This window comes from Musa acuminata, chromosome BXJ1-3 (assembly GCF_036884655.1).
Source record: "Musa acuminata AAA Group cultivar baxijiao chromosome BXJ1-3, Cavendish_Baxijiao_AAA, whole genome shotgun sequence".
NCBI lineage: Eukaryota > Viridiplantae > Streptophyta > Magnoliopsida > Zingiberales > Musaceae > Musa > Musa acuminata.
Window position 1 is genome coordinate 44,934,091 of NC_088329.1, and position 26,032 is coordinate 44,960,122.

General features: G+C 47.1%; 2 protein-coding genes, 1 long non-coding RNA gene and 1 other non-coding gene across 5 annotated transcripts; 2 read left to right on the forward strand and 2 right to left on the reverse strand.

The window, feature by feature from the left end:
• Positions 1 to 1,845: 1,845 nt before the first annotated feature.
• Positions 1,846 to 4,942, reverse strand: LOC135634344 (ubiquitin-NEDD8-like protein RUB1). The gene is made up of 3 exons (XM_065144756.1): positions 4,688 to 4,942; positions 4,257 to 4,516; positions 1,846 to 2,221 (listed from the first exon to the last, which is right to left on the reverse strand). Exons 1-3 carry the CDS (start codon positions 4,778 to 4,780, stop codon positions 2,101 to 2,103), a joined length of 474 nt encoding a protein of 157 aa, XP_065000828.1. The 5' UTR covers positions 4,781 to 4,942; the 3' UTR covers positions 1,846 to 2,100.
• A 10,686-nt stretch (positions 4,943 to 15,628) lies between these two features.
• LOC135634351 (uncharacterized) lies at positions 15,629 to 17,242 on the forward strand. The gene is made up of 3 exons (XR_010495312.1): positions 15,629 to 16,145; positions 16,248 to 16,459; positions 16,558 to 17,242. It is a non-coding gene; the product is annotated as an uncharacterized LOC135634351 (long non-coding RNA).
• LOC135639444 (U5 spliceosomal RNA) lies at positions 15,963 to 16,083 on the forward strand. The gene has a single exon (XR_010496949.1). It is a non-coding gene; the product is annotated as a U5 spliceosomal RNA (small nuclear RNA).
• Positions 17,243 to 17,726: 484 nt separating the features above from the next.
• On the reverse strand, positions 17,727 to 24,277 carry LOC135634353 (uncharacterized serine-rich protein C1E8.05-like). 2 transcript variants are annotated; one of them, XM_065144769.1, is made up of 3 exons: positions 24,005 to 24,276; positions 20,377 to 20,628; positions 17,727 to 18,935 (listed from the first exon to the last, which is right to left on the reverse strand). In XM_065144769.1, exon 3 carries the CDS (start codon positions 18,908 to 18,910, stop codon positions 17,999 to 18,001), a length of 912 nt encoding a protein of 303 aa, XP_065000841.1. In that variant the 5' UTR covers positions 18,911 to 18,935; positions 20,377 to 20,628; positions 24,005 to 24,276; the 3' UTR covers positions 17,727 to 17,998. The 2 variants fall into 2 exon arrangements, with proteins under 2 accessions (XP_065000841.1, XP_065000835.1); XM_065144763.1 differs by having other exon boundaries at positions 17,727 to 20,628; positions 24,005 to 24,277.
• Between the last annotated feature and the right edge of the window lie 1,755 nt (positions 24,278 to 26,032).

Genomic DNA, 26,032 nt, shown 5'->3' on the forward strand with positions numbered 1-26,032 from the left:
CTTCGTTTGACCTAAACCATTGGTTAAAAATATATAAATGAAAGTTAGTAATATACTCATTAAACCTTTATAAGTCAATCTTAGTCTTACCTAATTTTGATGTGGAATTAATCGGATGGTTATAATTTTTTCCTAAGTGAATTTGTTGGCATACACTAGGCTAAGTAGAGAGATGATGATGTGTCTAACATCAATTGCATAGTTGAGCTGGGCCTCACTCACAAGTAAGGTTTAGTCGTACCTTTGAATTAAGTCATGACTCGCAAGTTAGATCGTGCATAGCCACATGGGTTGGGCTATGCCTGATCACATGGGCTGATTTATGTCTGACCATATGAGTTAGATTATGCCTAACCACTTGAGTTCGATTGTGCTTGCCACGTGAGATAGATTCATTTTTATTAAATTAGATTTAATATTTTAAATTATTAAAAAGTAACTTAAATATATGAATTAAATAATTTAAATTCATGATCTTAAATTTAAAATTAATTAAATCATAAAAATTCACACATAAATTTTGAAACATCGATATATCTAATCAAATAAATTATACCTATTATTTTTATCTAAAAATAATAATTTTAATAATTAAATTAATCTTAAAATTTATTTAAGCTTAAGAGACCATTATAAGTCAAATAATCATTCTAACATCACAAATCTAAGTTTCATCATAAAATTTATAAAGTAACACATTATTATGCATCATAAAATTATAACAATCATAATATCAATATTTTAAAATATAAATCAAAACTAACTAGAAAAAAATAGCGGATTCTCAAAACATAAATAATTATTTATTATTTATTTTATTTTCACAATTAAGGATAGAAATATAATATTTATTTACTATAGTTCACACACAAAAATAAAATTTAAACTATTACTTTCTAAAAATCACATCACTCGTTATAAAATAAATCAATTAATAATTTGCTTGATTGCCAAGATTCCTAACTTCTCGATTAAGGAAATAAATTTTAATCATTTTCTTAATCATATTACATAAATAAAAAGTTAATAATTTAAATAAAACAACATATTATTATGATAAATTGTTTATATTAAGAAGGAAAAATTATCGATGATTACACTCCTCAGCTAACCGATGGCCGAAAGAACTCAAGACTCCTACAACCAAGATTCTGTCGTTCTTAGAGCACTTACGTCTCATGTTCTCAATTTTGCTCGAGTAGTAGATGAAGGTACATTTAGCTGGACAACTCCCATTTGATCTGATGCGCAGAACATTTGGCTGATGCCGCATAATATTCTTTTGTTTCGGATGACCATTAAGACCACAAAAGAAAAATGACCATCAAGACCCGAAAAGAAACTAGTCAAAGACGTGGGTAAAAAACACTAGTTTTCTTTCGTGTTTTAGTGATCGAAATTTTATATTTATTTATAAAATGCACAAGAAAAAGGAAGACTGCAAGTTCATCTTTAAATGCATGCAACCAGAACAATTTTGCTGAGTGTTCTATCTTATCTCTTTCTTTTCGATAAGAATGAAATGTACGATCTGCAATGTACTGAATAATAAGGAATTTTATTGCCTTAGACCATCTTCTACATTGCAGATGGTACATTTCAGCTTCCAAAGAGAAAATACATTCAGCCTGAAGAAGAGAAACAATAGCAGCAGATGCAGAGGATCTCAGTGAAATTATTGTTCTGGGTTGCATGCACACAGACTATTGCACAATTCAATCTGCTTATGGCTTTAAACACAATATGGCAAATTGATTTACTCCATCAAACTGTTACACTAAAAAAAATACCATAAACCAAGCGTTCGTACTCATTTAAGGGTGTAGAAAAGCAAACTAAGCCACATGAACCTCAAAAGCACATTTTTGGATATTCATAGGCAAAGCCAATATGTGAATAAACACACACACACACCAGCAGTTCAAACTTTGCCGAATATTTCATGCTCCTGAGAACAATAATCTTATTTTCGAGGAAAACTAGTTAAAGGCCTAACCAGACCCAACTTACTTCGCTAATTACTTAACATCCAACTTTGAATTTTCCATTTTCTCTGAGGGTTGCATAGCACATATGGACCGGTAGAACCACCAAAGATACCTACAAACCTCTGTGCCAGCCACCCCGCAGGGCAAGCACAAGATGGAGGACAGAACCACCCTCGATGTTGTACTCCTTCGCCGTCTTATCATCAGCTAGCTGCTTACCAGCATAGATGAGCCTGCATTTGAGTTGAATACCCCAGGATTCTTTAGTCAAGCATGTAATATTGTAAAGACCTGTACATATGAATTAATCTTGGTAGAGAAACTTTAGAAAGAAGCAATAAAATGCACAGCTATCTTGAGAGACTAGGAATAAAAGCATATTGGCTGATCCAGAACCGTTGAAATAGTACTTAATAATTATAAGCAAGGGACCTATGCTGCTAGTAGATGAATAACCTCCTACTTAAAACAAGACACTTAAGTCTGTCAAGAACAACAATCAATAGATCTCAAGAGAGTTCAGGGCAAGTGGGGGCCTAAATTGACTCACCATTTACAACAGGGTTTAGACCATAGAAATATTAACAAATTTTATAATTCAGGGAAAGAATCACTCATGTTCTAGAGTAAATTTCTTTTATAGGCCAAAAATATGCCAATCCAGGGGCACTGTCCATGGTGAATTCTTATACTTCACAATGTGTGACCGGCGGCTCTTAACCAGTGCAAGCACAAACGTAAACCAGCACTTCAGACCAAGGGGTGAAAAGATAACCACTCAAGGACCTTAGATATGCAGCTCAGACCTCAATAAGCAAACAGTAAGAAATTCATGACATATTGAGAAGTTCTCATAACAAGTGGTGGTACTCTGACATAAGTTTGAAACGAATGTCCAGGTGACATCATTCTAATTAACAATTCAAAATCTAGTACTATCATGTCATGTTAATGCATAAGGTTGATCAAATTTGCAGATGGAAACAGAATATTTTTACTGTATTTTCTTTTGGCCAGTGGCATTTACCAATAGATTGACTATTTTGATCAAAATTACAGAGTGCAAAAATATCTCTTGCATAAGGATGTGGTGAGAAGGATAATGCTGTTGGGAGGTGGTAAACGTATTCTGTGCATGTAGAAGATAAGTGCAGAAATAGTGAAGCAGTTATGTGTTGCTATAGATCGTTGTGTTGTTTCTAGCATGAGGTAGTTTGATACATTGAGATACTGTGATTTGTGAGTTTGAAGAGAATTTGATTATGTAATTGTGTTAAATGGGTGGTCTTGCATATTTTTTTATTAGAGAGTGGTTTAGCACACAAGGTGGATGCATATATAGCCATACCCTAGTAAGCAGGGAAGCTATTTCTAACTAAACTCCTAGCCATTTAGATTGCATGGGAGCAACCAAATCTGATGCCAAGACTTACACCCAACTACCAAAAAAGGAACTGATTAACATTATATAAATGTGTGGGGATTCTTTATAATCAAAATGTAAGCAAACAAGTTTTAAGTTGATAATTACGTTCAAGAAAGATGAACACAAGGCTGCATAACTAACGTGGACAAAAACACACATGAAAAACAAAGGAGACAACAAAAGCACTCTACGATCTACAATTGAGTATGCACCAAAGCGAAAAAAATCCTGTTGCCTTTTAGGAAAATGCTACAGAATCTCGACGGATGGTCATAGTCTATCTCAAAGATATAACATTTATTCTATCATACTTAAGCAAGAAACACAATAGCAGATCATAGCATACATTTTCAATAAGCGCCATGTGACACCATCCATCTAAATTATAATAAAAAACAAAGTAAATACAAATAAATTGTACATCAGCAGTAGTGCACAACAAAAAAAGAAGTATACATCAGCTGTGTACTAAACAACAGAAAGAGATGATAGTGTTTACATAGGTCTTAACGGACAAAGGTCATTTTTGCCAAAAGAAAAATAGATAAATAATACTGTAAAGCAAAGACACTTCCTGTTAACACTATCATATCCTTCTTCAGAACAAATAAAGAACTTTACATCTAGATTGGTTTATAACAAATCAATAGCGAAATATGAAGCATTATTAGATTAGCAACAGATAATTCATTCTAATGTAACCAAAGACAGCTCCGTAGATGACAGAAAAAAGGAAGATGTGATTAGTTAGCTTTGAATGCATTAAAAGAGAAATATAAAAGGCTAACTAAGGTGGAAAATAAATCAACGAGAATACTAAATAATAAGAGAGGAGAGGGCACCTTTGCTGCACAGGTGGAATCCCCTCTTTCTCCTCTACCCTTTCCTTGATCCTGTCGATGGTGTCAGTGGGCTCAATGTCGATCTCGATTTCCTTCCCAGTAAGCGTCTTCACCTTGATCATCATTCCGCCCCTGAGCCTCAAGACAAGGTGAAGAGTCGACTCCTTCTGAATGTTGTAATCAGCCAAGGTGCGGCCATCTTCCAATTGCTTTCCCGCAAAAATCAACCTTTGCTGGTCTGGAGGTATCCCCTCCTTGTCCTGCAAAAAAGGCGACTTGCTCATTGCCGTACGTAATACCCTGCAACCCATTATCTTTGAACAAACATGACATTGTTGCCGGTGTCACAGGGTACAAACCCAAAAGCCCCCTCAAGATTCAAGCCAAAATCATCTATTGCGACCTTTAACAAGAAGAAGAGGAGGGGAGACCTGGATCTTGGCTTTGACGTTGTCGATGGTGTCGCTGCTCTCGACCTCGAGGGTGATCGTCTTCCCCGTTAGGGTTTTCACGAATATCTGCATCCTCCCGCGCTTGTAGTCGTCCTCCGCTTTGGTTATCCGCCCTCCTCCTCTGGCGGAGAAGAAGATCGAAGGCGGTGGTGGTAATAAAGCGGAAGGAGACGACCAAATCGATCGCGTTGAACGGACGCTGACAGCGGGCTCGGCGTCCTCCTCGTCCTCGTCCTTGACAAGCCAAAAAAGGGCCAAATAACAATAATAAGTAAATCTTATTATCAGAATCTCTTTTCAATTTTAAATGGATCACAATTATTATAAAACAAAAAAATCATAAAAATAACTATTATATATTATTTAATTTTAATTTTATTGTCTATCATAAATAATAATATTTTTTTTATGATAGATGATAAGGGTAAAAAACTAACTTTGACGTAACACCCCAAATTTGACGTAATACACCCCCCCCTCCACGTCGGACGCCCGGTACGACGCTCTGCCACGGAAATAGCATTAACGACGACGCGACGCACGCCCATACCCACCGTACCCGAACAACCCCCTCGGCTGACCCTTCGCAGCCGACCGAGGCAGGCAGAGGCGCCAGCTGACACCCCCATACCCTGCGGCAGCTCGGCTCTCCACGCAACGCCCACAGCGGCAACAGACGTCGTCAGAGGTACGGTCCTGTTCTGGCAGGATGGCCCATCAGGTAACATCAACCCCCCTTATAAATACCCCCCCCCCCGGGTCCACACAAAAGGAAAAAGGAACAAGGCTCTCTCTCTCTCTCTCTCTCAACCAAGATAACATTCCCTTCCGCTGACTTGATCGTCGGAGGGGTCGGGCCGAGCCACCGACCCGACCTGTGTGCAGGTACCCAGCCTCCGTCAACCCGGCTCGCCCAGGCGGACTCCTCTAGCAAGATCCTCCGCATCCGCCACCTCAAGCCCGATAAAGGGGGACACCTCTAATTCCAGGCATTTGGAGCCCAGAACCAGCCGCGTCAGCCCCAAAGTCGCGGCCCGAAAGTTATTTACCATAACAGATTGGCGCTAGAAGGAGGGTCGATCCAAATGTCAAGCGATCATCAAATTTACCCCGGCGGATCCTCAAATGCGGAGCTCCCCGCCTTAGGGGAACGGCGTGACGAAACCCGCGATGAACGTCCCGCAGCGGTGTCAGAACGCTATTGGCGGCTATTCAACGACCCGGGCTTGTCACCCCCTGGCGGCGCGCCCGCCGACTCCTCGCAAGTGTCGCCCGAGGCCTTTCATGACCTCGCCCACCAGGTTCGAACTCTAACAAGCATGGTGCAGACCATTGTCTCCCAACGAACCCCTCCGTATACGGCGAGGCCCTCGCAGCAACAGGAGACCCTCGCCCGGACCCACGCACCACTCCCAGAGCTTCCGGGCTCGCCTCGAAACCCCACAACTCGACCGGGAGGCAGGGAAGCCGAGGACACGGCGAGCCGCCCCGAGCCGGAGGCCCCGACTGCTGATTCGACGAACGCCCTACGGGCCCAGCTGCGCCTCGTCAGTCAAAGGCTGGACGAGGTACAGCAGGAGGTTCGTAAGTCGAAAGAAGAACTCGGGACGGACGGACACCAAGGATCTCCGTTCACCCCCGAGATATAGGATCAGGCGATCCCGCCACACTTCCGCCTCCCTTCCCTGGACGCGTATGATGGCGCAACCGACCCCGCGGACCACGTGGCCGCTTTTCGGGCCCAGATGGCGCTGTTCGGGACTTCAGACGCCCTGATGTGCCGGGCGTTCCCGACGACCTTGCGAGGACCAGCCCGCGCATGGTACAGCGGCCTGAAGTCAGGAACCGTCGCCTCCTTCAACCAGCTCGCCAAGGATTTTGAGCTTAACTTCCTAGCGTACGCCCGACCGAAGCCATCCATGGCGTTGCTCCTGGGGCTCAACCAGAAGGAGGACGAGCCCCTTTCTCACTTTGTGAACCGGTTTACGACGCAAATCCGTGGATTACCGGATGCTCACCCCTCTCTCTTGATGCAGGCCTTTATGACTGGTCTGCGGCCCTCCAGGTTCTTCTGGTCGCTTGTGGAGAGGCCCCCCGTCGCGGTCCCTGAGATGCTCCAACGGGCCAGCCAGTTCATCGCCGCAGAAACCTGGATGATGGGAAAGCGAGAAGAACACAGAAAGGTCAAGTCGGAGCCGCCCCGACAGCAGCAACCCACCACCTCCCGGCGAAAGCTGGACAGGCCTGACCCCAGGCCCCCTCTTCCCGGACGGAGATATTCCTACACGAAAAGGGGAAGGGGCTGCTCAGGGACCCCCACCCCATGAAGAACCCGCGAGAGCTCGCAGATCGCTCAAAGTACTGCCGATTTCATCGACAGCACGGGCATGACACGGAGCAGTGTTACGAGCTGAAAAGACAAATCGAGGAGCTCATCCTCAGAGGCCATCTCGGCCAGTACCTCCGGCCGAGCAAAGAGCAGTCTCCTCGTCCGGAGGGCCCTGTTGAGCGACACATCGATGTCATAGCCGGGGGCCCCGCATCCGGAGGAAGTTCTATGTCGGGCAGGAAGGCCTACGCCCGGGCCGCCCCCGACGAAGCCTCGGGACGTGAGCCTGAGCCCGAGATCACCTTCCCAACCGGAGCCGCTGAGCGACCCCACCACGACGACGCCCTGGTAATATCGGCCAGGGTAGCCAACGCGCAAGTGAAAAGAATCATGGTCGACACGGGGAGCTCGGCCGACATACTCTATTTTGGCGCCTTACAGAAGCTGGCCCTAGCCAGGGAAAATTTAAGCCCTATGTGCTCGGCACTCACCGGCTTCACGGGAGATTCGATATCACCTCTGGGAGCCATTACCCTCCCTCTGACTCTGGGAACCCCGCCGAAATCAAAGACGGTCATGACCACCTTTCTGGTAGTCGACCTTCCCACCGCTTATAATGCCATACTTGGCCGGCCAACCCTCAAACAAGGTCAGAGCCGTCGTCTCGACCTACTACCGGACCGTCAAGTTCCCGACTCGGGAGGGGGTCGGGGAAGTCACCGGAAGCCCCCAAGAGTCCAGGCGCTGCTACCTTACCTCCGTCTCATTGGGCAAAAGGGCCAGGGGAGAATCGCCTCTAGAAGATCCCCGGGAGGCAAAGAAGCCTGCCCCTCACCCTGGGCCGAGGGGATCCACTGCTGACATCCCCTTACGGGAAGCACGGCCGGATCAAACGGTCAAGGTCGGCTCGGAGCTACCCGAGCGAGAACGGGAACAGCTCGTCGGCCTTCTACGGGAGAATGCCGACATCTTCGCCTGGTCCCCATCGGACATGAAGGGAGTCGACCCCAAGGTCGCGGAGCATCATCTCAACATCCCACCTGACGCCCGACCGGTAAAGCAAAAACCCCGTCGCCACGCACCTGACCGGCAACGTGCCATACAAGAGGAGGTGGGCCGACTCTTGGCGGCAGGCTTCATAGAAGAGGCCAAGTATCCTCAGTGGTTGTCCAATGTAGTTCTCGTGAAAAAACACAATGGAAGCTGGAGGATGTGTGTTGACTACACTAGTCTCAATAGTGCGTGTCCTAAAGACTGCTACCCCCTCCCGAAGATCGACCAGCTGGTTGACGCAACAGCAGGGCACGCGCGCCTCTCTTTCATGGACACCTATTCAGGATACAATCAGATCAGAATGGCGCCAGAAGACAGGGAACACACGGCTTTCCTCACCGATCAAGGGATATCCTTTTACAGGGTCATGCCGTTCGGGTTGAAAAATGCCGGAGCTACATACCAGAGGACAGTAAACAAGATGTTTGCCCCCCAAATCGGGAGGAACATGGAAGTCTACGTGGACGACATGATTGTGAAAAGCAGAGAGGCCGGGACACACCTTGCCGACCTAGCCGAGGCCTTCGACACGCTACGCAAGTTCGGCATGCGGCTCAACCCCACGAAGTGCGCTTTCGGCGTCACCTCCGGGAAATTCCTGGGGTTCATTGTACACCAGAGAGGAATCGACGCCAACCCGGAGAAAGTACAGGCAATAATCGATATGCAGTCCCCCCGGACAGTTAAAGACCTGCAGCGACTCAACGGTAGACTCGTCGCCCTGTCTCGCTTCCTCGCCCGATCGGGCGATCGCTGCCTCCCTTTCTTCAAGGCGCTCAAAGACCCGAAAAACTTCCAATGGACGTCGGAATGCGAGGAGGCTTTGAAACAGATGAAGCAGCACTTGACCACCCTCCCTCGACTCGCCTCTGTCTTCCCCGGCGAAAAGCTGTGGCTCTATATGGCGGCCTCCCCGTACGCGGTTAGCTCCGTCCTCGTCAAGGAAATCTCCGGCGCACAGCTCCCGATCTACTACGTCAGCCACGTCCTGAGTGGACCCGAGGAGCGTTACCCGCCGATAGAAAAACTCGCACTCGCCCTGGTGCTCTCAGCCCGAAAGTTGCGCCCCTACTTCCAGGCACACTCGGTGGAAGTCGTCACCGACCAACCTCTCCGGCAGATCTTAACAAAGTTCGATGTTGCAGGTCGGCTTCTCAGATGGGCGGTGGAGCTCGGAGAGCATGACATCAGCTACGTACCCAGGACCGCCATCAAGGCCCAAGCGGTAGCCGACTTCATCGTGGAGCTAGCTCGGGTGGGCAAAGACCTCGAGCGAACTCCCGATGCTTGGACCCTACACGTGGACGGCTCGGCCAACTCAGGGGGCGCCGGAGCTGGGCTGGTCCTTCTCGCCCCCGACGGACGCTCATTCGAGCGCTCCCTCCGCTTCGGGTTTAAAGCCACCAACAATGAGGCGGAGTACGAAGCGCTCCTAGCCGGATTGAGGCTGGCCCTCGAGATGCAGGTGGCCGCAATACACGTCCTCACTGACTCGCAACTCGTGGCCGAACAGCTCAGCGGAGGATACGAGGCTCGTGACGCAACCATGGCCAAATATCTTGCGCGGGTAAGGGAGCTAACCACGAAATTCCCTTACTTTACATTGTCTAACGTTCCGAGGGAGGAGAACGCACGGGCCGACGCGCTCGCTAAGCTTGCGTCGAGAAGAACCCCCGAAGCGTGGTCAGAGATAGAGGAGCTTCCCGCTCGCGCCATTGAGGTAGCTACCACGGCCCCAGGCAGTGCGCCGACCACGTGGGTGCAAGAGCTGCTGCGCTTCAAGCGAGATTGAGCCCTCCCCCTCGACGAAGTCACAGCTCGGCGTCTGCGCCGCACACACGCTTGGTACACCGAGGAAAGTGGCCGGCTGTACAGACGATCCTTCACCTACCCCCTCCTGAGGTGTTTGGAGCCTGACGAAGCCCAGACCGTCCTGGCTGAAACTCACGAGGGGATCTGCGGCGAACACATTGGCGAGCGGACCCTGGCGCACAAGATACTTCGCCAAGGCTACTACTGGCCAACCATGTGTCGAGACGCAAAAGCTTACGTGCAGCGGTGCAGCTCGTGCCAGCAACACGCCCGCGCGCCCCGACAACCTGCGGTCCCCCTCAGTCCCATCGACTGCGCATGGCCATTCGCCCAGTGGGGACTGGACCTCCTCGGCCCCTTTCCACCGGCCTCTGGGTAGCGGAAGTATATAATCGTGGGAGTAGATTACTTCACGAAGTGGGTCGAGGCCGAGCCGCTGGCTACGATGACGGAACACCAAATGGAGAAATTCGTCTGGAAAAACCTTGTGACCCGGTTCGGGTTGCCCAGAGCCATCGTCACCGACAACGGACCACAGTTCGCCGGCACGAGGTTCTGCGCCGGTCATGGCATTCAACTGAGGTTCAGTTCGGTAGCCCATCCTCAGACGAACGGGTTGGCCGAGGTGACCAACCGATCCATCCTGGATGGCCTCAGAAAAAGAGTATCCGCGGCCCAATCGACCTGGGCGGACGAGCTCCCTAGCGTGCTATGGTCGCTGTGCACCACCCCCAAGGCCGCGACCGGAGAATCCCCCTATAGCTTGGCTTTCGGAACCGAGGCCGTCCTACCGCCCGAGATGACTATCGCCACGCTTCGAACGAGGAACTATGACCAGGAGGCCTCGAACCAAGGACTTCGCGCCAACCTCGACGTACTCGAGGAGCGACGTACTGACGCACACCTGAAAGCCCTCTCTTACCAGAGAGCCGTCGCAAGGGTCTACAACAGAAGGGTGCGACCCAGGCCAGTCAGGTTAGGCGATCTAGTCCTACGAAGAGCCGAAGTCAGCGACCAAACTCGGGCGAGGGGGAAGCTGGCTCCCAAGTGGGAGGGACCTTACCGGGTTACCGGCGTGGTTCGACCAGGTACTTATCGACTCACCACGATGGACGGTTCCTCTGTGCCGAGGACATGGAACGTCCAGAACCTTAAGAAGTTCTTCGTCTGAGGCCAATGCCCCGGCTCCCAAGTCGAATTTGTGCAATTCAATTTCCGGAGCTTAAAAGACGCTTTTATCCACGAAGCATGGGATTACAAGACTCAACTTTCAAAGCAGAAAGACGTATTGGAAGGAAGTTTTCTTTATAAGGCAAGGTGTTACATCCGCAGCCAGACCCGAAGGTCACAAAAAGTACAAAGTACAGAAACTGCTCGGCTGAGCTGACCTCCGGGCCGCCTTAACCGTCTGATCCTCCCATGCCATCATCAAAGGGAACTTCCTCCGGCATGTCCACATCCAAATCCTCAGGATGCGAGACAAACGGATCCGTCTCCACTTCCAGCCCGGGATGGCTCGTCTGGAACCGGCCAAGGGCGATCCGGTACCCGTACTCATAGGTAACCTGCCCCGACCGAGCCAGCCCGAGCTGGAAGCCCGGGGACTGTTTATAGGCCTCGATTATTTCCTTCTCCTTCTCCGGCCGCCGCTCCCGCTCGGCCACCAGGGCGTCGGAAGCCCCCTTCATGTCAGCCAGTGCGTCCTCCAGCCGCTGGGTCAGGACGGCTGCCTCGCCTCGGGCCAGACGAGCCTCGGACTGAGCTCCCTCCAAGAGTCCCCGGAGATCGCTTTGCTCCTCCTCGGCCGCCTTCGCCTCGGACCTTAAGCGAAGGACCTCGGCCTCCAACGACGACACGCGCTTGTCGGCCACCGCCGCCTCAGCTCGGAGACGCGTCGCCTCTGCTTCGAGCTCTGAGGAGCGCTGCTCGGCCGCCGCAACCGCCTCCGGAGCCGCCCCGGCCCGAACCTCCTCGAGCTGCTTGCGCAACTCGGCATTGCGCTCGCACAAAATTCCTAGGGCCCGACCCGCATCGCGAACGCGGTCTGCCAGTGCCATCGCGTAGTGCTGGCCCTGCAAGAAGAAAGTCAGAACGATCCCCTGGAGCGCCACAAGTAGGAAGCCAGCAGCGGGACACTTACCCACAACAGCGACTTCACCGACTTCCCGAGCAGGACGTCGGACGGCAGAGTATACATCTCGCGGGCCAGATCAGGGTGCAGCCCCCCTCGGACGAACGCGGCCGCGGTCTCCCCGTCAGCCCACACGCGGGTCCCGCGGGTCAGCCCCCCCCCAGCGGGCTACCAACCGGTCAGAGGGTTGGCCCTCAGAAAGCTCGCCCATCAGGCGCGCATGGTAGAAGTCATTCGGCGGCCCCGCGGGAAGGCGACACAAGTCCCGGATCGAGGGCTCTCGAGGCGCCTTCCCTGCAACCATGCTGCTCGAGCCTGCCTCGCCCCGACCTCGCCCTCCCCGCCTATCGTGCGAGCCCGACTCCGCCGCCTCTGCGCTCTCCTGAGCCCTTGGGGGATTCGGTTTCTTCAGCGCTGAAACCTTCGCCTTCTTTCGAGGACGGACGTCCTCGAGGTCTACTGGCACCTCTCTAGTGCCGATGCTCGGGCCGACCTGGCGCCTCGGAGATACGGCAGACGAAAGACGTCCTCCGCGCACCACAGCAAGATTCACCATCTCTGCACAAACACCACGACCGCGGTCAGTATCCTAAAAAAGAAAAGCAAAACTGGAAGACCCACTGCCACCTCCTCAGGGCATACCTCGAGGTATGGGGCTCAAGCCCGCCTCGACCAACCACGCCTCGGTCATCTTTCGGATGACTCTGGAAGAAGGGAGGATCTCCTTCAATCTTCGAAGGGCCCGGAGCTCCCCCTCGTCCAAGGCCGGGGCAGTATTATCGACTGCGCGTGTCGCCCATCGGAGCCCGAAGCTCCAACTCTTCGGATGGCAGACGTAGAAGTAACGCTCCTTCCACCCCTTGTTGCTGGAAGGAGCCCCACTGACACGGAAACCCGGTCGGGCGGACAAATAATAGCCCCCCGACCCTCTGGATAGACGGAAACAGGAGAGGAAAAGGGACCGACTCGGAGTAATCTGGGCGTAGTAGCATTCCCCGAGGAACGCCACCAGATAGCGCCAAGAATTCGGAAACCCGGTCGGGCGGACAAATAATAGCCCCCCGACCCTCTGGATAGACGGAAACAGGAGAGGAAAAGGGACCGACTCGGAGTAATCTGGGCGTAGTAGCATTCCCCGAGGAACGCCACCAGATAGCGCCAAGAATTCGGCGCCATCTGGGAAGGAGAAATGCGCCACCACGCGACGCAGGCAGTAATGACGGGGTGGAACGGAAGGCGCAACTCGGCCTCAAGGGCATCTACTGTTAGGGCAAAGCCCTTGGGTATAGGGTCATACGCTCGCTGCCCCGGCTCAGGGGCAATAAGCGTGAACTCCGCCGGGACACTGTAACGGTCCCGGAGAAGGCTGAGCGACGACTCGCTCACGGTGGAGTCGAGGTCATGCGGCCACATAAGCGATTCGAGGGCCTTGGTGGCCCTTTCCTCGGACGACGAGCGGGAGCTCGCCAACGCCACCTCTTCACCGGCAGCATCAGAAAGAGGAGGCGGAGAAGGAGAGGACGAAGGAGGGGAAGCCATCCTTACCGAAGCTTTTGGGAAGGAAGGGCGGCTGAAGAAGTACTGGGCTAGGACACCCAAAGAAGGGATTGAAGCAAAAGCAGGTACCAAGAGGTGAAAGGGACGGACGGAGCACTACTTATAGTCTGTTTCCCGCCGAAACGGCGACCTTTCCCCTCCTGAGCCGCGCTGCGAAGATGCAAAAGTCGCATCGCCATAACTTCGGCCGGGGAGGCTCTTAATTGCCGCACGGTGCGAAGTACGGAGCCCCTAATCACATCAACCTCGAAAACCGACGACGCCCAAAAAGCATGGCCCTTTGACCTTCCCCAGGCAAAAGGCCATCCGGCTGCCCACGCCGGCTCAGCGGTCAAAATGGCCGAACGATAACCGAAAGTCAAGTATCGCTTCGGTCACGTTACGCCCGGGGCCATCACCTCGGTCGCCGCCCACCTACACCTAGTGCCTCGGTCGAGCCACCCCGAGTCACACCAGCGCGGTCACCCCGCCTGCGTTGTGCTCCTCGGCTCTCCGGCTCTGCGCCACCCCGAGTCACACCACGGTCACCCCGTCTGCGTTGTGCTCCTCGGCTCTGCGCCACCCCGAGTCACACCACGGTCACCCCGTCTGCGTTGTGCTCCTCGGCTCTCCGGCTCTGCGCCACCCCGAGGCACACTAGCGCGGTCACCCCGCCTGCGTTGTGCTCCTCGGCTCTCCAGCTCTGCGCCACCCCGAGTCACACCAGCGCGGTCACCCCGCCGGCGTTGTGCTCCTCGGCCCTTCGGCTCTGCGCCACCCCGAGTCCCACCGGCGCGGTCACCCCGCCCGCGTTGTGTTCCTCGGTCCTCAACTTCGCATCTCCTCAGTCACCCTGGCGCGATCGCACCGCCTGTGCAGTACCTCCTGATACTCTTCGGCCTTAATGACCCCTAGACTGACCCCTCTCAGACCCACCTGAGCAGCACGTTGAAGCAGGGAGCCATGCATCGAACTCCTTACGCACAAAGCTAATGCATAGCTCCTTTCGGAGGGGGCATATGATAAGGGTAAAAAACTGACTTTCACGTAACACCCCAAATTTGACGTAATACACCCCCCCCCCCCCACGTCGGACGCCCGGTACGGCGCTCTACCACGGAAATAGCATTAACGACGACGCGACGCACGCCCATACCCACCGTACCCGAACAACCCCCTCGGCTGACCCTTCGCAGCCGGCCGAGGCAGGCAGAGGCGCCAGCTGACACCCCCATACCCTGCGGCAGCTCGGCTCTCCACGCAACGCCCACAGCGGCAACAGACGTCGTCAGAGGTACGGTCCTGTTCTGGCAGGATGGCCCATCAGGTAACATCAACCCCCCTTATAAATACCCCCCCCCGGGTCCACACAAAAGGAAAAAGGAACAAGGCTCTCTCTCTCTCTCTCAACCAAGATAACATTCCCTTCCGCTGACTTGATCGTCGGAGGGGTCGGGCCGAGCCACCGACCCGACCTGTGTGCAGGTACCCAGCCTCCGTCAACTCGGCTCGCCCAGGCGGACTCCTCGAGCAAGATCCTCCGCATCTGCCACCTCAAGCCCGATAAAGGGTGACACCTCTAATTCCAGGCATTTGGAGCCCAGAACCAGCCGCGTCAGCCCCAAAGTCGCGGCCCGAAAGTTATTTACCATAACAATACACATCACATAAGTCTAAATATAAACACTAATAGGAATTTTCACAAACACATACGAGGCAAAGTGAGCATACACATTGACAGAAACAGATAGTCTAAATAGAAACACTATGGAAATTTTGACAAACACATACGAGACAAAGCGAGCATATACATTGGCACGCGCAGTCGAAAAGCACTATGGGAATTTTGACAAACACATACAAGGCAAAGCGAGTTCATACAATGGCATGCGTAACCGAGAAGCAGATAAATCTAAATATAAACACTACGAAAATTTTGACAAACACATACGAGGCAAAGCGAGCATACACAATGGTACAAATGTCGAGAAGCAGATAAATCTAAATGTAAACACTACGGAAATTTTGACAACGAGGTAAAGCGAGCATACACATTAGAACGCATCGAACACATTGACGAGCATAGTCGAGAAGCAGGTTTCGCTACTACTTGGAGACGCATCGAACACATTGACGAGCATAGTCGAGAAGCAGGTTTCGCTACTACTTGGAGACGCATCGAACACATTGACGAGCATAGTCGAGAAGCAGGTTTCGCTACTACTTGGAGACGCATCGAACACATCGACAAGCACAGTCGAGAAGCAGGTTTCGCTACTACTTGGAAGAGGGCTAAGAGACGGGGTTTTTTAGTCCCACATTGCTCAGTTCAGAGGACTGCTCGGCCAAACCCGCTATATAACGAGCGGAATGTTCATCAATTGAAATCACGCAGCTGCGTGGTGAGCACAGAGCGAACTATTCTTTCGCCTTTTACTAAAGAATACCGTGTGCACGCCACATAAAGCAGCATACGCCAATTTTTGGAGGGATTCGTCTCTTTTAGAGAGGGGTCCCAACAAAGCTTAAACCAAACTAATGGCCAGGGGACATATGACGTTGTAATAGAGTAAATGGTTCGTTGGCTTTGTTTTCGTTAGCATTCTTATCTTATATATTGATGTAGAATATCTATCTATTTGGTTTTCTTATGGCACAATTTGGTTTCCTTGTGGCAGGATTTTGCCGGAGATCTGATTACTGACAAACAGTTCAGTCTGTCCAAAATAGAAATCCTGCCTCCTGAAGATGAAGTATTGTGGCAGCAGCAGATGTGTCTTCCACAAGATCATGTTGTTCTTCAAAGTATGTCTTCTTCATTATAAAGAGAAAGAAATTTGATACTAGCAGACATTTTTTCCATACCAACAACAAAGCAATTTATCAATTTGTAAGCTTTTCCCTGATTCAGTCATTATTTTGGTGATCTATCTGCCTTAAAAATTGAGCTTAGTTGGACAGTTGTTGATGAATTCCAACTCAATTCAGATTGGAGATTTATCTGGGCTTCAAAGAAGACAGCCAGTGAGTGCTCAGAAACACAAGAGAGCATCCACTGCAAACAATCTGAGACAGCAGAACTTGTCTTCTCAAAATAGCCAGTGAGTAGTGGTCAGAAACACAAGGGAGCATCCACTGAAAACAATTTGATGCTTCATGTTCCAAAGATTCCTTTTGTCCATTGATTGAATGCTCTGCTACAGCTCATCACTTGAAAGCTGCAGAAGCTTAGGACCATAGCAATGAGACCAAATACAAGAAAACCCAGTCAAGGAGAACACAAGATAACATATCACCTGATCTTGGCCCCTCCAGATCAAGAATGTTCTCCACTTGAATGCCGGATTGATTTGGATGAGTTTGATTCATTGCTCATTACAATGTGTCCACATACACAGAATTTGACAGCTTATACTGCATCCAAGCATTACCTTCCAAAGCTCAAGACACAGGCTGCTCCACATGAGACTCTTTCATGCCGCTTTGTATCCAAACTAAAGGACAAAGGACACACTGCAACTTTCCCTTACACCCATCCAATTTATTTTCTGTGTTGCAAAGCTTTTTACCCTTCCTTTTGTTTTCAGTTGATTGCTGACTCTTTTTACCCCTCTGAACTCCTTGTAAGAACTTGTGACAGGTCTTTTCTTAGTATTTGCATGATATGCTGAAGAATCTTGGTGAAGACAAACCTTCTTTGAGATGGCTTTTGGTACTAAATGCATTGCTGGACTAATTTCCTTTGAATTCCACATCCATTTCCAAGTAAACAGATCTTTATGATTGAGTCATAGTATTGGCTCATTTAGGGCATCAGTTAAGTTCTAAATGGTCATGATACAAGCATTCCTCCTGGTTGAAGAGCAAAGAATGCAGCATAAATATGACCTCCACTGATGCTTGCTTGAATTAAATACGTGCTAACATGTCAGATTATGTCTTAGATACTGAAACGTGAGATCTAGTAACTCGGATTGCAGTTAGTGGACCTGATTTATCTGTCCTCTCCTATTCTCTTTAATTAGACACCAGATCTCCACAAAGAGAGCTGAGAAATGACCAAGCTATATGAACGGAGATAAATTACCTTCTATTGTTGCTATTGTCACAAACAGAAATTGAAGATCGAGTGAAAGAATTAAGGGACAAATATGGGTTAGAAAACCATCAAACTTTTCCTTGAAGCTTTAATTTTTCTTGTTCTTGAAAGAAGGAAAACCACAAGCTTTTGTGAAGGCTTGTGTGTGTCATGCACCCAGGCAAAACACCCATTCTTCCCTTTCCATTCCATCCCCACCATCATCATCATCGAAGCCTCTCAAGAAAGAAAGGCTCATCTTAAGCATGATATGATAGAAACACAAGAAAGGAGGAGGAGGACCAGCTGATGGACAAGGCAAAGACCAGTCTTTTCTTCACCATCACCACCTCAACTCCATGTTGCCTTTGCAATGGAAAGATCCTCCAGCCATTCAAACACCCTACTCCTGCGCACAGTTTCACCTCTCTTTAAGCTCATCGTCTCCTCCTTTTTCTTCTTTGTTGGTATGGCTATTGGCTCCAGCGCATCCGACGAGCACTTGCAGCTGAACCCACGACCGCCGGGCCGCGGCGGTGCCTTCTTTTGGACATTTGCTTCGATTCTTGTGCCTCTAGATGCCTTCTTCGCTTGTTTGGCCTCCGCGTCGCTCTTCCTGCTGCTGACACCGCAGCTGTTCGACCTTCGCGACATCATGTCGTACAATTCGATCTCGGGGGCCTTGGCGATGCCCAGCCGAAAGATCCCCCACCCTGGCGGCGCAGAGCTCGTGCTCCTCCGGCCCGCGCTCGCCTTCCTAAGGACGCGAACCTGCGGCGTAGGACTCGGACGGGCGCAGAAGTTGCCGGGAAGTGACACCCGCGGGTGCTCGCTGGTGCTGCTCGAGTGACTGTTTGATGAATGGCTCCTGCTGATGCAGCTGCTACTGCTCCTGCTGCTGCTGCTACTCCGGCTTGCACAGTTGAAGCCCAAGCCAAGAATGGTAGATGAGTACTGGTCGAAGGAGTCGGACCTCGACCTGCTCCAGCTCGGCCTACAGGAGCCGATGGAGGGCCGCAGTGGAAGAATCTGGCCCTGGAAGAACACTTCATCGGCGGCGCACATGTCGGTCTCCGCGGCATTGGAAAGGAAACCTCCCGCCACCGATATCCGGAACTCGAAGTCCTCCTCTGCATCACTAGACTTGCACTCACCGTCGTCATCTTTGTCGACGGCCACCTGGAGGCCAGAAAGCGACAAGGCCTCCTCTTCTTCCTCAAAGGCCTCCTCCCATTTCTCTTGTGCTGCCACTGCCATTGTCATTGCTTGGGCTTCTTCCACCTTTTCTCTGGAGGAAAGGAAGGTTGGAGATTTATAGGAGGCGATGGAGACTGGAAGAGGGAATTCCGATGCCTGAGACATTCCCGTTGTGTAGGCTTGTGGGCGGGCCCTTGCGTGCCTCCCCTACAAGCAGCCTAAAGAAACTTCTTCATGTGGCATGGATTTTGGGCAGTGGAAGTAGTTAATGGATAGAGTACCAATTGATAGGTTGGCCTCAGGAGAAAAAAATCTATGAGAAAAAGAAGATCTATGTCAAGTTGGATGGTCTTTTTAATCTCCTTTCCAGTCTCTCCATGTTCCTGTAGATGCCATGGGGGGCAGGTGGGACAGCAGCTCTTTGGAAACTTGTAATTGAAGAGAGACCAGACTGGTTTTGATGTTCTTCAGTTACTGAATGCCTCTGTCACTAAACTCCACTCCAAAGGGAGAAAGAGTTTATCCATGTCAACTACATCCATTGCCTCTCACAGACAACACTTGAATCACTCACACTTGCAATTAGGATGAGCTTGTGAAGCAGTCGGGCCTCTGTAGTGGGGTCCAATGTTGGATCTTAACCTGACCAGAAAGGTGATTCATGCATGGAGGTATGAGTCTTTTGGGGTTTCACTGAGGTGTCATGGAGGATGTGATGCTGGAGGTTTTGGAGGTTAGCCACTGGAAAGAATTGTGAGGTGGAAGATGCTATGAGGGCATCATATACACCATGTAATGGCCTGGTGAAGCTAAGTTGTGCTGTCATGCAAGTATTTTTGGAAGTAAAGCAAGCAACTTGGTAGATGTAGATACTGGTGCTTTCATTATGTTCCAGTGCCCAGATCAAACTTTTAGGCTGCCCAGAACATGACAGGCTACCATTTCTTGACAAATGGGTGCAATGTTTAGCTGTTCTGCCTGGTAAAGCAGAAGTGTGCATGCACAAATCCACCATGAGAAATCCCCCATAGTGGTGGACAGTTTATGGTGATATTTTGGTGGCACTACGGATGGAGAAATCATTGAGGAAGATGGCAACTTTTTGGATAATAATTGCTCTAGTGTGATGAGGTTTCTGCATGGGAGAGTTGGACAAGGACTCACTAGGCATCTCATGCATGTTAAATCAAGTTGGATCAGGCTCGAGTTTGACCAATAAAATTACATGATTCACTGATAATAATAATGTAATACTAAGACTAAAAGGCAACAATATGTTGCAATGCATGATGAATTAATTTAGGTCAGATATTTCGCTCCCAAACAAATCTTGGAATTTGAGTGATTGTGACCTCCAATATTCAGTCTTTTGTTTTTCATGCAATTTTTCTCAATATCAGAAAAAGGATCTATCAACTGCGATGGGCTAAGAACTAAGTAATTAATGATAAATCACAAGGAATCTGATCATAGAACAATTAAGCAGTTAAATAGCAGGAAAACAGGATTTGCAAGTGAAGTGAAACTTGAACCTGTTGAGCGCGCTTTGAGGAATCTGATGGCACTGCTGCTGTGTATCTGATTGCCTTGTTAGCAAATTGGAAGCCCTGGAAAGTGACTTTTGAGGACAGGTACTTACAGACAATGCACTACCAAAGCCCCAACCAAGACCAAATCCCACTCGGCAGCCTCAGCCTTCTCATATGAAATTTTGGCAATATCAAATAAGATACCAAGCAAGCGATGCTGACCTATTCCCAGGACAAAGATATGCAGGGGCATCCCTGTAGATATTTGAAAACGAAAAAAATCCATGGATTAATAGTTGTACGAAGAACAAGAACACCTGACCTAAGTTAAAAGAGGTATACATGGGCCTGAAATACTGAAAAAGGGGTGGCGTGGTGATTCATCTTCCACTACTGTGAGATTTGGTAAGAATTCATTTCTGTGGCCTTAATTCTACAAAGAGAAAGATTATTTTTGTGACTTAAATTTGATCATCCAGATTGCCAAGGAGCTACTTTATCATCCATCACATTCAGAGTTTATCCTGACAGGGATAGATAATATACTATAACTATAGAATAAAAATTTATGTAGAAACAACATAAAGAATGTGGATGATCATGTTTGATTATCTATCATTTAAGGTGCCTCTCAAGTATAATACGATACATGCATCCAGCAACACTAGCTTGGTCACGCAAAACAATTTCCAGTAGCAAACTGTTCCCCACTATCAGAATATAAGTACATAATCGGGATGCCTCAAGAATATATGAAGCTGAATCCTCTTTGTCATTTGGGAAGAAAAGAGTGTGCAGCTTCAGTTGAACTAGAGAGTAAAAGAAAGAATATTGGGCCTCTTAGTAGGTGCAGCAGAGCACTAAAAGAATGTTCTCTCTCATGGTGCTGGGAACAAAGAGGTGCAGTTGATTCAAGTTTGTGTGTGAGTGGGTGTAAACCGACTAATTTCTGTTAATTTGACACGATGATGACCTATGGCACATCAAAGTTGATGTATTTAGTATTTGGTTAGATTGATTCTGATCATGTCTATCACATAAGTAAAGCAATTGTTCTCATATCTGTCATTGTGCAAAGACTCCACCACTGACCAGTTCTAGAATCGTACAAAAACATGCACCCGTAGGAATAAAAAGCAAACTACTGCTCCTTGGTTTACTACCAAGCATCTTTACAAAATAATTCACAAAATTGCCTGCTTGCCCTGCAAAACTTAACCTCTCTATCAGACTAACCAGTACTGCTTTCCTGGTGAACTGTGGGTATGTGCTTGTTCCTATTATGGCTAACTGGATTCTTGTACTGCTATAACTTATTTGTTGTTATACTACAATTGTTATCCTTCCATTGGAGATGATTTTCAATTATTTTACTTTGCAAAGTATTAACAGTCTTTTATCTGCAGAGAAAAAGTTCTGGCTTTCCCCATCTTAACTTTTTTGTCTTTCTAACCTAATAATCATTCTAGTTGACTACCCAACATCTCAATTTTTTAACAAACTCTGCTCTAGTTCAACTATAACTCGGGCGACTATTTCCTCCAGTCTACTGCTACAGCACCATTTCCAGCTATAGAAATCATATTTAATTTATTTTTTTAAATCATATTTTATGCCTGAATAATTGATAACTAGAATGACGATCAACATATTAAATGTTTCTTCTTTTGGAAGACATATTGACAGGCATAAAGCATATTACTTTTGCCATCCCTTCTCTTCATCCTAGATCTAAAATCTGCGAAGCGTTTCTTGAAGACCGTAAAATGTGAATAAATATTTTAAACTGCTTTAGAATTTTGAAGCTAGTATTTTTCAGTAATCATTCATTGTTTAGAATTTTGAATTTTGTCTCGTGCTTCCCACCATTTTTTTTGCTGCTCTCTTTCGGATACTAAATTTAGCTAACATAAAAAAATAGCATTAATCCTTGAATGGGTGATGTAGAAAGATCCTAAGCTTCTATAGCAATTACATTTATCATCATACTTTTCGGATGATGATCTCTAACGAATAACTTACTACCCTTCGTAAGGTGATAATCAGTTCTCTTTCAAGATTAACTTAATAATTTTTACCCATGCAGTGCCTTTATACTCATTCTAGAATATGACATGCATCTTTAACCTTTGCTGCCTCCTTAGAAATGTCACTAGCAATCTTTGTGGAATGAGAAACGAAATGTCTGCATCTTTAATGAATATGATAGTTAGAAGTGATGAAATAATTATCATTAGTGGTACGAAAAAAATATAGAGGAAGATCTAAAAGACCTTAATAGAAACTATAAATAAAGATCTAAATACTCTTAACTTAATTAAACATATAGTTTTTTATAGATCGCGATGGTGGCGACAAAAGATTCATGTAGTTGATCCCAAATAATCGAGGCTTACAACTTTCTTGTTGTTGTTGTAAGTTTATTTTTACTTTACTAGTTAAAACTTGAGCTCATAAGGTAGTTAATAAAATTTTCTCCTAGATGATGTAATAGGGAGAGTATCATCGACCAATCACTATCCGACATGTGGCTACCGATGTGATAGCTTAGTTAGCCTCGAGGGTAAAACTTGCGTCCCCTTTGTCTGCCCATGGGGACGCAAGTCTAAAGCAGGCAATTGTGGACTACCTCTTCCCTTATTGCTTATGTGGACAAAAGGACAAAGATAGGTTATTAGAGATGATTAAGGGCTGCCTCTCAACAGAATATTCTGCCCCTCTACTGACAGATATAAAAACTCACTTTTAGTACAATTATCACGGAGATTACTTTTTTACCACTCGTGATGACGCTCACTCACCGAGAGGTTACTAACTTAGGCGTCGAAGGGACCAAGTCGGGAAACCTCTTCTGACCTTAGTCTTCATGCAGGTGACACCCTGGGAACTCAGCGTTTCCACCTCGGCCATACTTCAGACATCCCTGCGCACACGGGTCAGAACCACGTCGAGCTAACCACGATGTCAACGACATATTCCTATAACATAATATAACATAATGGATCATGAATCTCCTTTGCTTTGTTGGAGCATGGCCAAGTGTTTATAACAAGCAAAAGCTGAAGAGATCATCCATAAAATGGGTAAACTAAGTGTATATATGTGGAAGGGTGAAGACGAGATAATTTACACTATGAACAAGGAAGGATCAATAGTCCAATGTCTTTCTTTTCAATGACAAAAAACTCACCTGTGACACTAAAAACTCTAAGATCAATAGTCCAATGTCTTTTCAAGTACTGCCTCCCGCATATCTTTTCCTTTCCTTTTTATCCATACTCTTTGTTTTCCTGAAATCGATCGAGGCCCTCTGAGAAAAGAAACAAGTCCTGCTAACTTAATTCATCAGATTGCACAACCCAAGATCTTTCACCAGGCTATACATCTAAACCCTATTAATCGACACTACGTAGCACATCAACCTCAAAACCCTAAAATCTGAATCATTAAGATGACAAGAGAACACCTCCCGATCACCCAATTCTCTCATCAATTACTTTTGTTAGTTGCTCTCAGGAAGCTCTTCTTTCCACCTTGCCATGGTACCCCAATTCAAGCAGAAACCCACTTTTTCAACTATCCGCAAAAAGATCAAATGCAAGAAAAGGAACAAGAAGGAGAAGAAAATTACCTCCGAAACCCCATTCAACTCCAAACCCACATCCAACGCCGAATGCTGAGACAGAAAACGATGGCTAAGAATTCCTACCAAGCCTAACACCGACGCCATCGAAGCTACCGAGAACCAATGACTCCTTGCGGGCAAATCGACCTCTAAGCGTCGCTGCTACAGGGGAGGGGGTTTCGCGTGACGGAGTGGAGGGCGGCAAGGAGGCCGATATGCGTTCCTAGTCGTGCGAGGCAGTGGCCGGTCACCAACGGTGCGAGAGTTGGGTTCGATCGGGTGTAACCCCGACGCGACTGACCGAATTAGCTCAACTTCGTGCGCCCAACACGAACCTGAATCGGCTCGGCAGATTTCCTTTTGCTGTGTCGGTTATGATATGTACTCTTTCTCGTCGATAACTCTTTATCATGATATATACAACTCCTAACCATTAGTAACCACTTCCAGCTCAACGAATAGTTAGTGTTATCATATTGCATTGTCGTTCGAGAAAACGGATCGAATTGGCTCCGATTTCCAGAGCTGGGTTCGATCGAGTGTAACCCCGACGTGACTAAGTACCGAATTAGCTCAAATTTATGTGCCCAACACGAACCTGAATCGGCTTGATAGATTTCCTTTTGCTGATTTGTTGGTCATACTCTTTCTTGTTGAAAACTCTTTATCATGATATGTACTACTACTAATAAATAGTAAACACTTCCAGCTTAATGAATAGTTGGTGTTGTCGTATTGCATTGTCGTTGGAGAAAAGGGATCGAATTAGCTCCAATTTCCAGAGATGGGTTTGATCGGGTGTAACCTGACGTGATTGAGTACCAAATTAGCTCAAATTCGTGTGCCCAACACGAACCTGAATCGGCTCGACTGATTTACTTTTGCTGATGTGTCAATCATGATAAGTACTTTTTCTCGTCGAAAACTTCTTATCATGATATGTACGACTCCTAACCAGTAGTAACTACTTCCAGCTCAATAAATAGTTGGTGTTGTCATATTGCATTGTCCTTCGAGTCGAGAAAAGGGATCGAATTGGCTCCGATTTCCTTAACATTTAACGAATCATCAAACTCTAGAAATGTACATAAAGTTTAACATACCATATCTAACGTAATTACACATGCTTAATGTTACATTTTAAGTATTGTCCAAAACAGCATGGGATAGGTTCGAAGCTAATCCAATTTAGAGTCTATTTTAGATCAATGTATCAAATAATTAGAGGAATTGTTAAGTCAAATCATGATTGATTGTCTGACAGATGAGTTGTGTTTGGAACCAATTGAGATTCACTTTTGAGTCCATCTAGCTATAAGCTTCAATCTAAGATATTGAAAAAATTATATTGGAATTGTAAGTATAAAAATTATAATCATATTATTATTATTATAAAAAAAAAACTTAATAATAAAATATAAAATTAAATAATAATAGATTAAATTTATGATACATATTTCTCGATATAATTCAAAATATATTTCTTATGATTTAAAAATGCGAAGGAAGCGATTTATAATAAGAACTAGAGTCTCATTTCCTCTCCTTTTATTTTTTTCCTATTCTTATTATAATTATAAAAATAAAATATAGACCAAGGAAAAATAAGAGCATATCTATAATTTTTCTTCTATATATAATTAATAAAAAAATATTATTTATTTATAGATGAAAACAAAAAAATTAAGATAAGCAATTAGAATAATCTCTCTCGTCATTAAGCAATTAATTTTTTTATTGATCTAACTTAAATCAGAATCTAATTAGTGTAATATACCTTGTCCAATTAAACATTATCACATGATTTAATAGGAGTGTTCAATGAACTCGATGATTGTTGAATTATAGCTATAATAAATATATAAAAAAATTATGTATAACATTCAATCATTAATAAATTCATAAGATCATACATCAAATCATAGTAACGATGATGTCGAACCAATTCGATCATCAAAACTGTGTGTGATTTACTCGACATCCTCTCCGGTGCAACCATGGGTGCAACGTATCGTCTACGTGTCATGCCCCCGC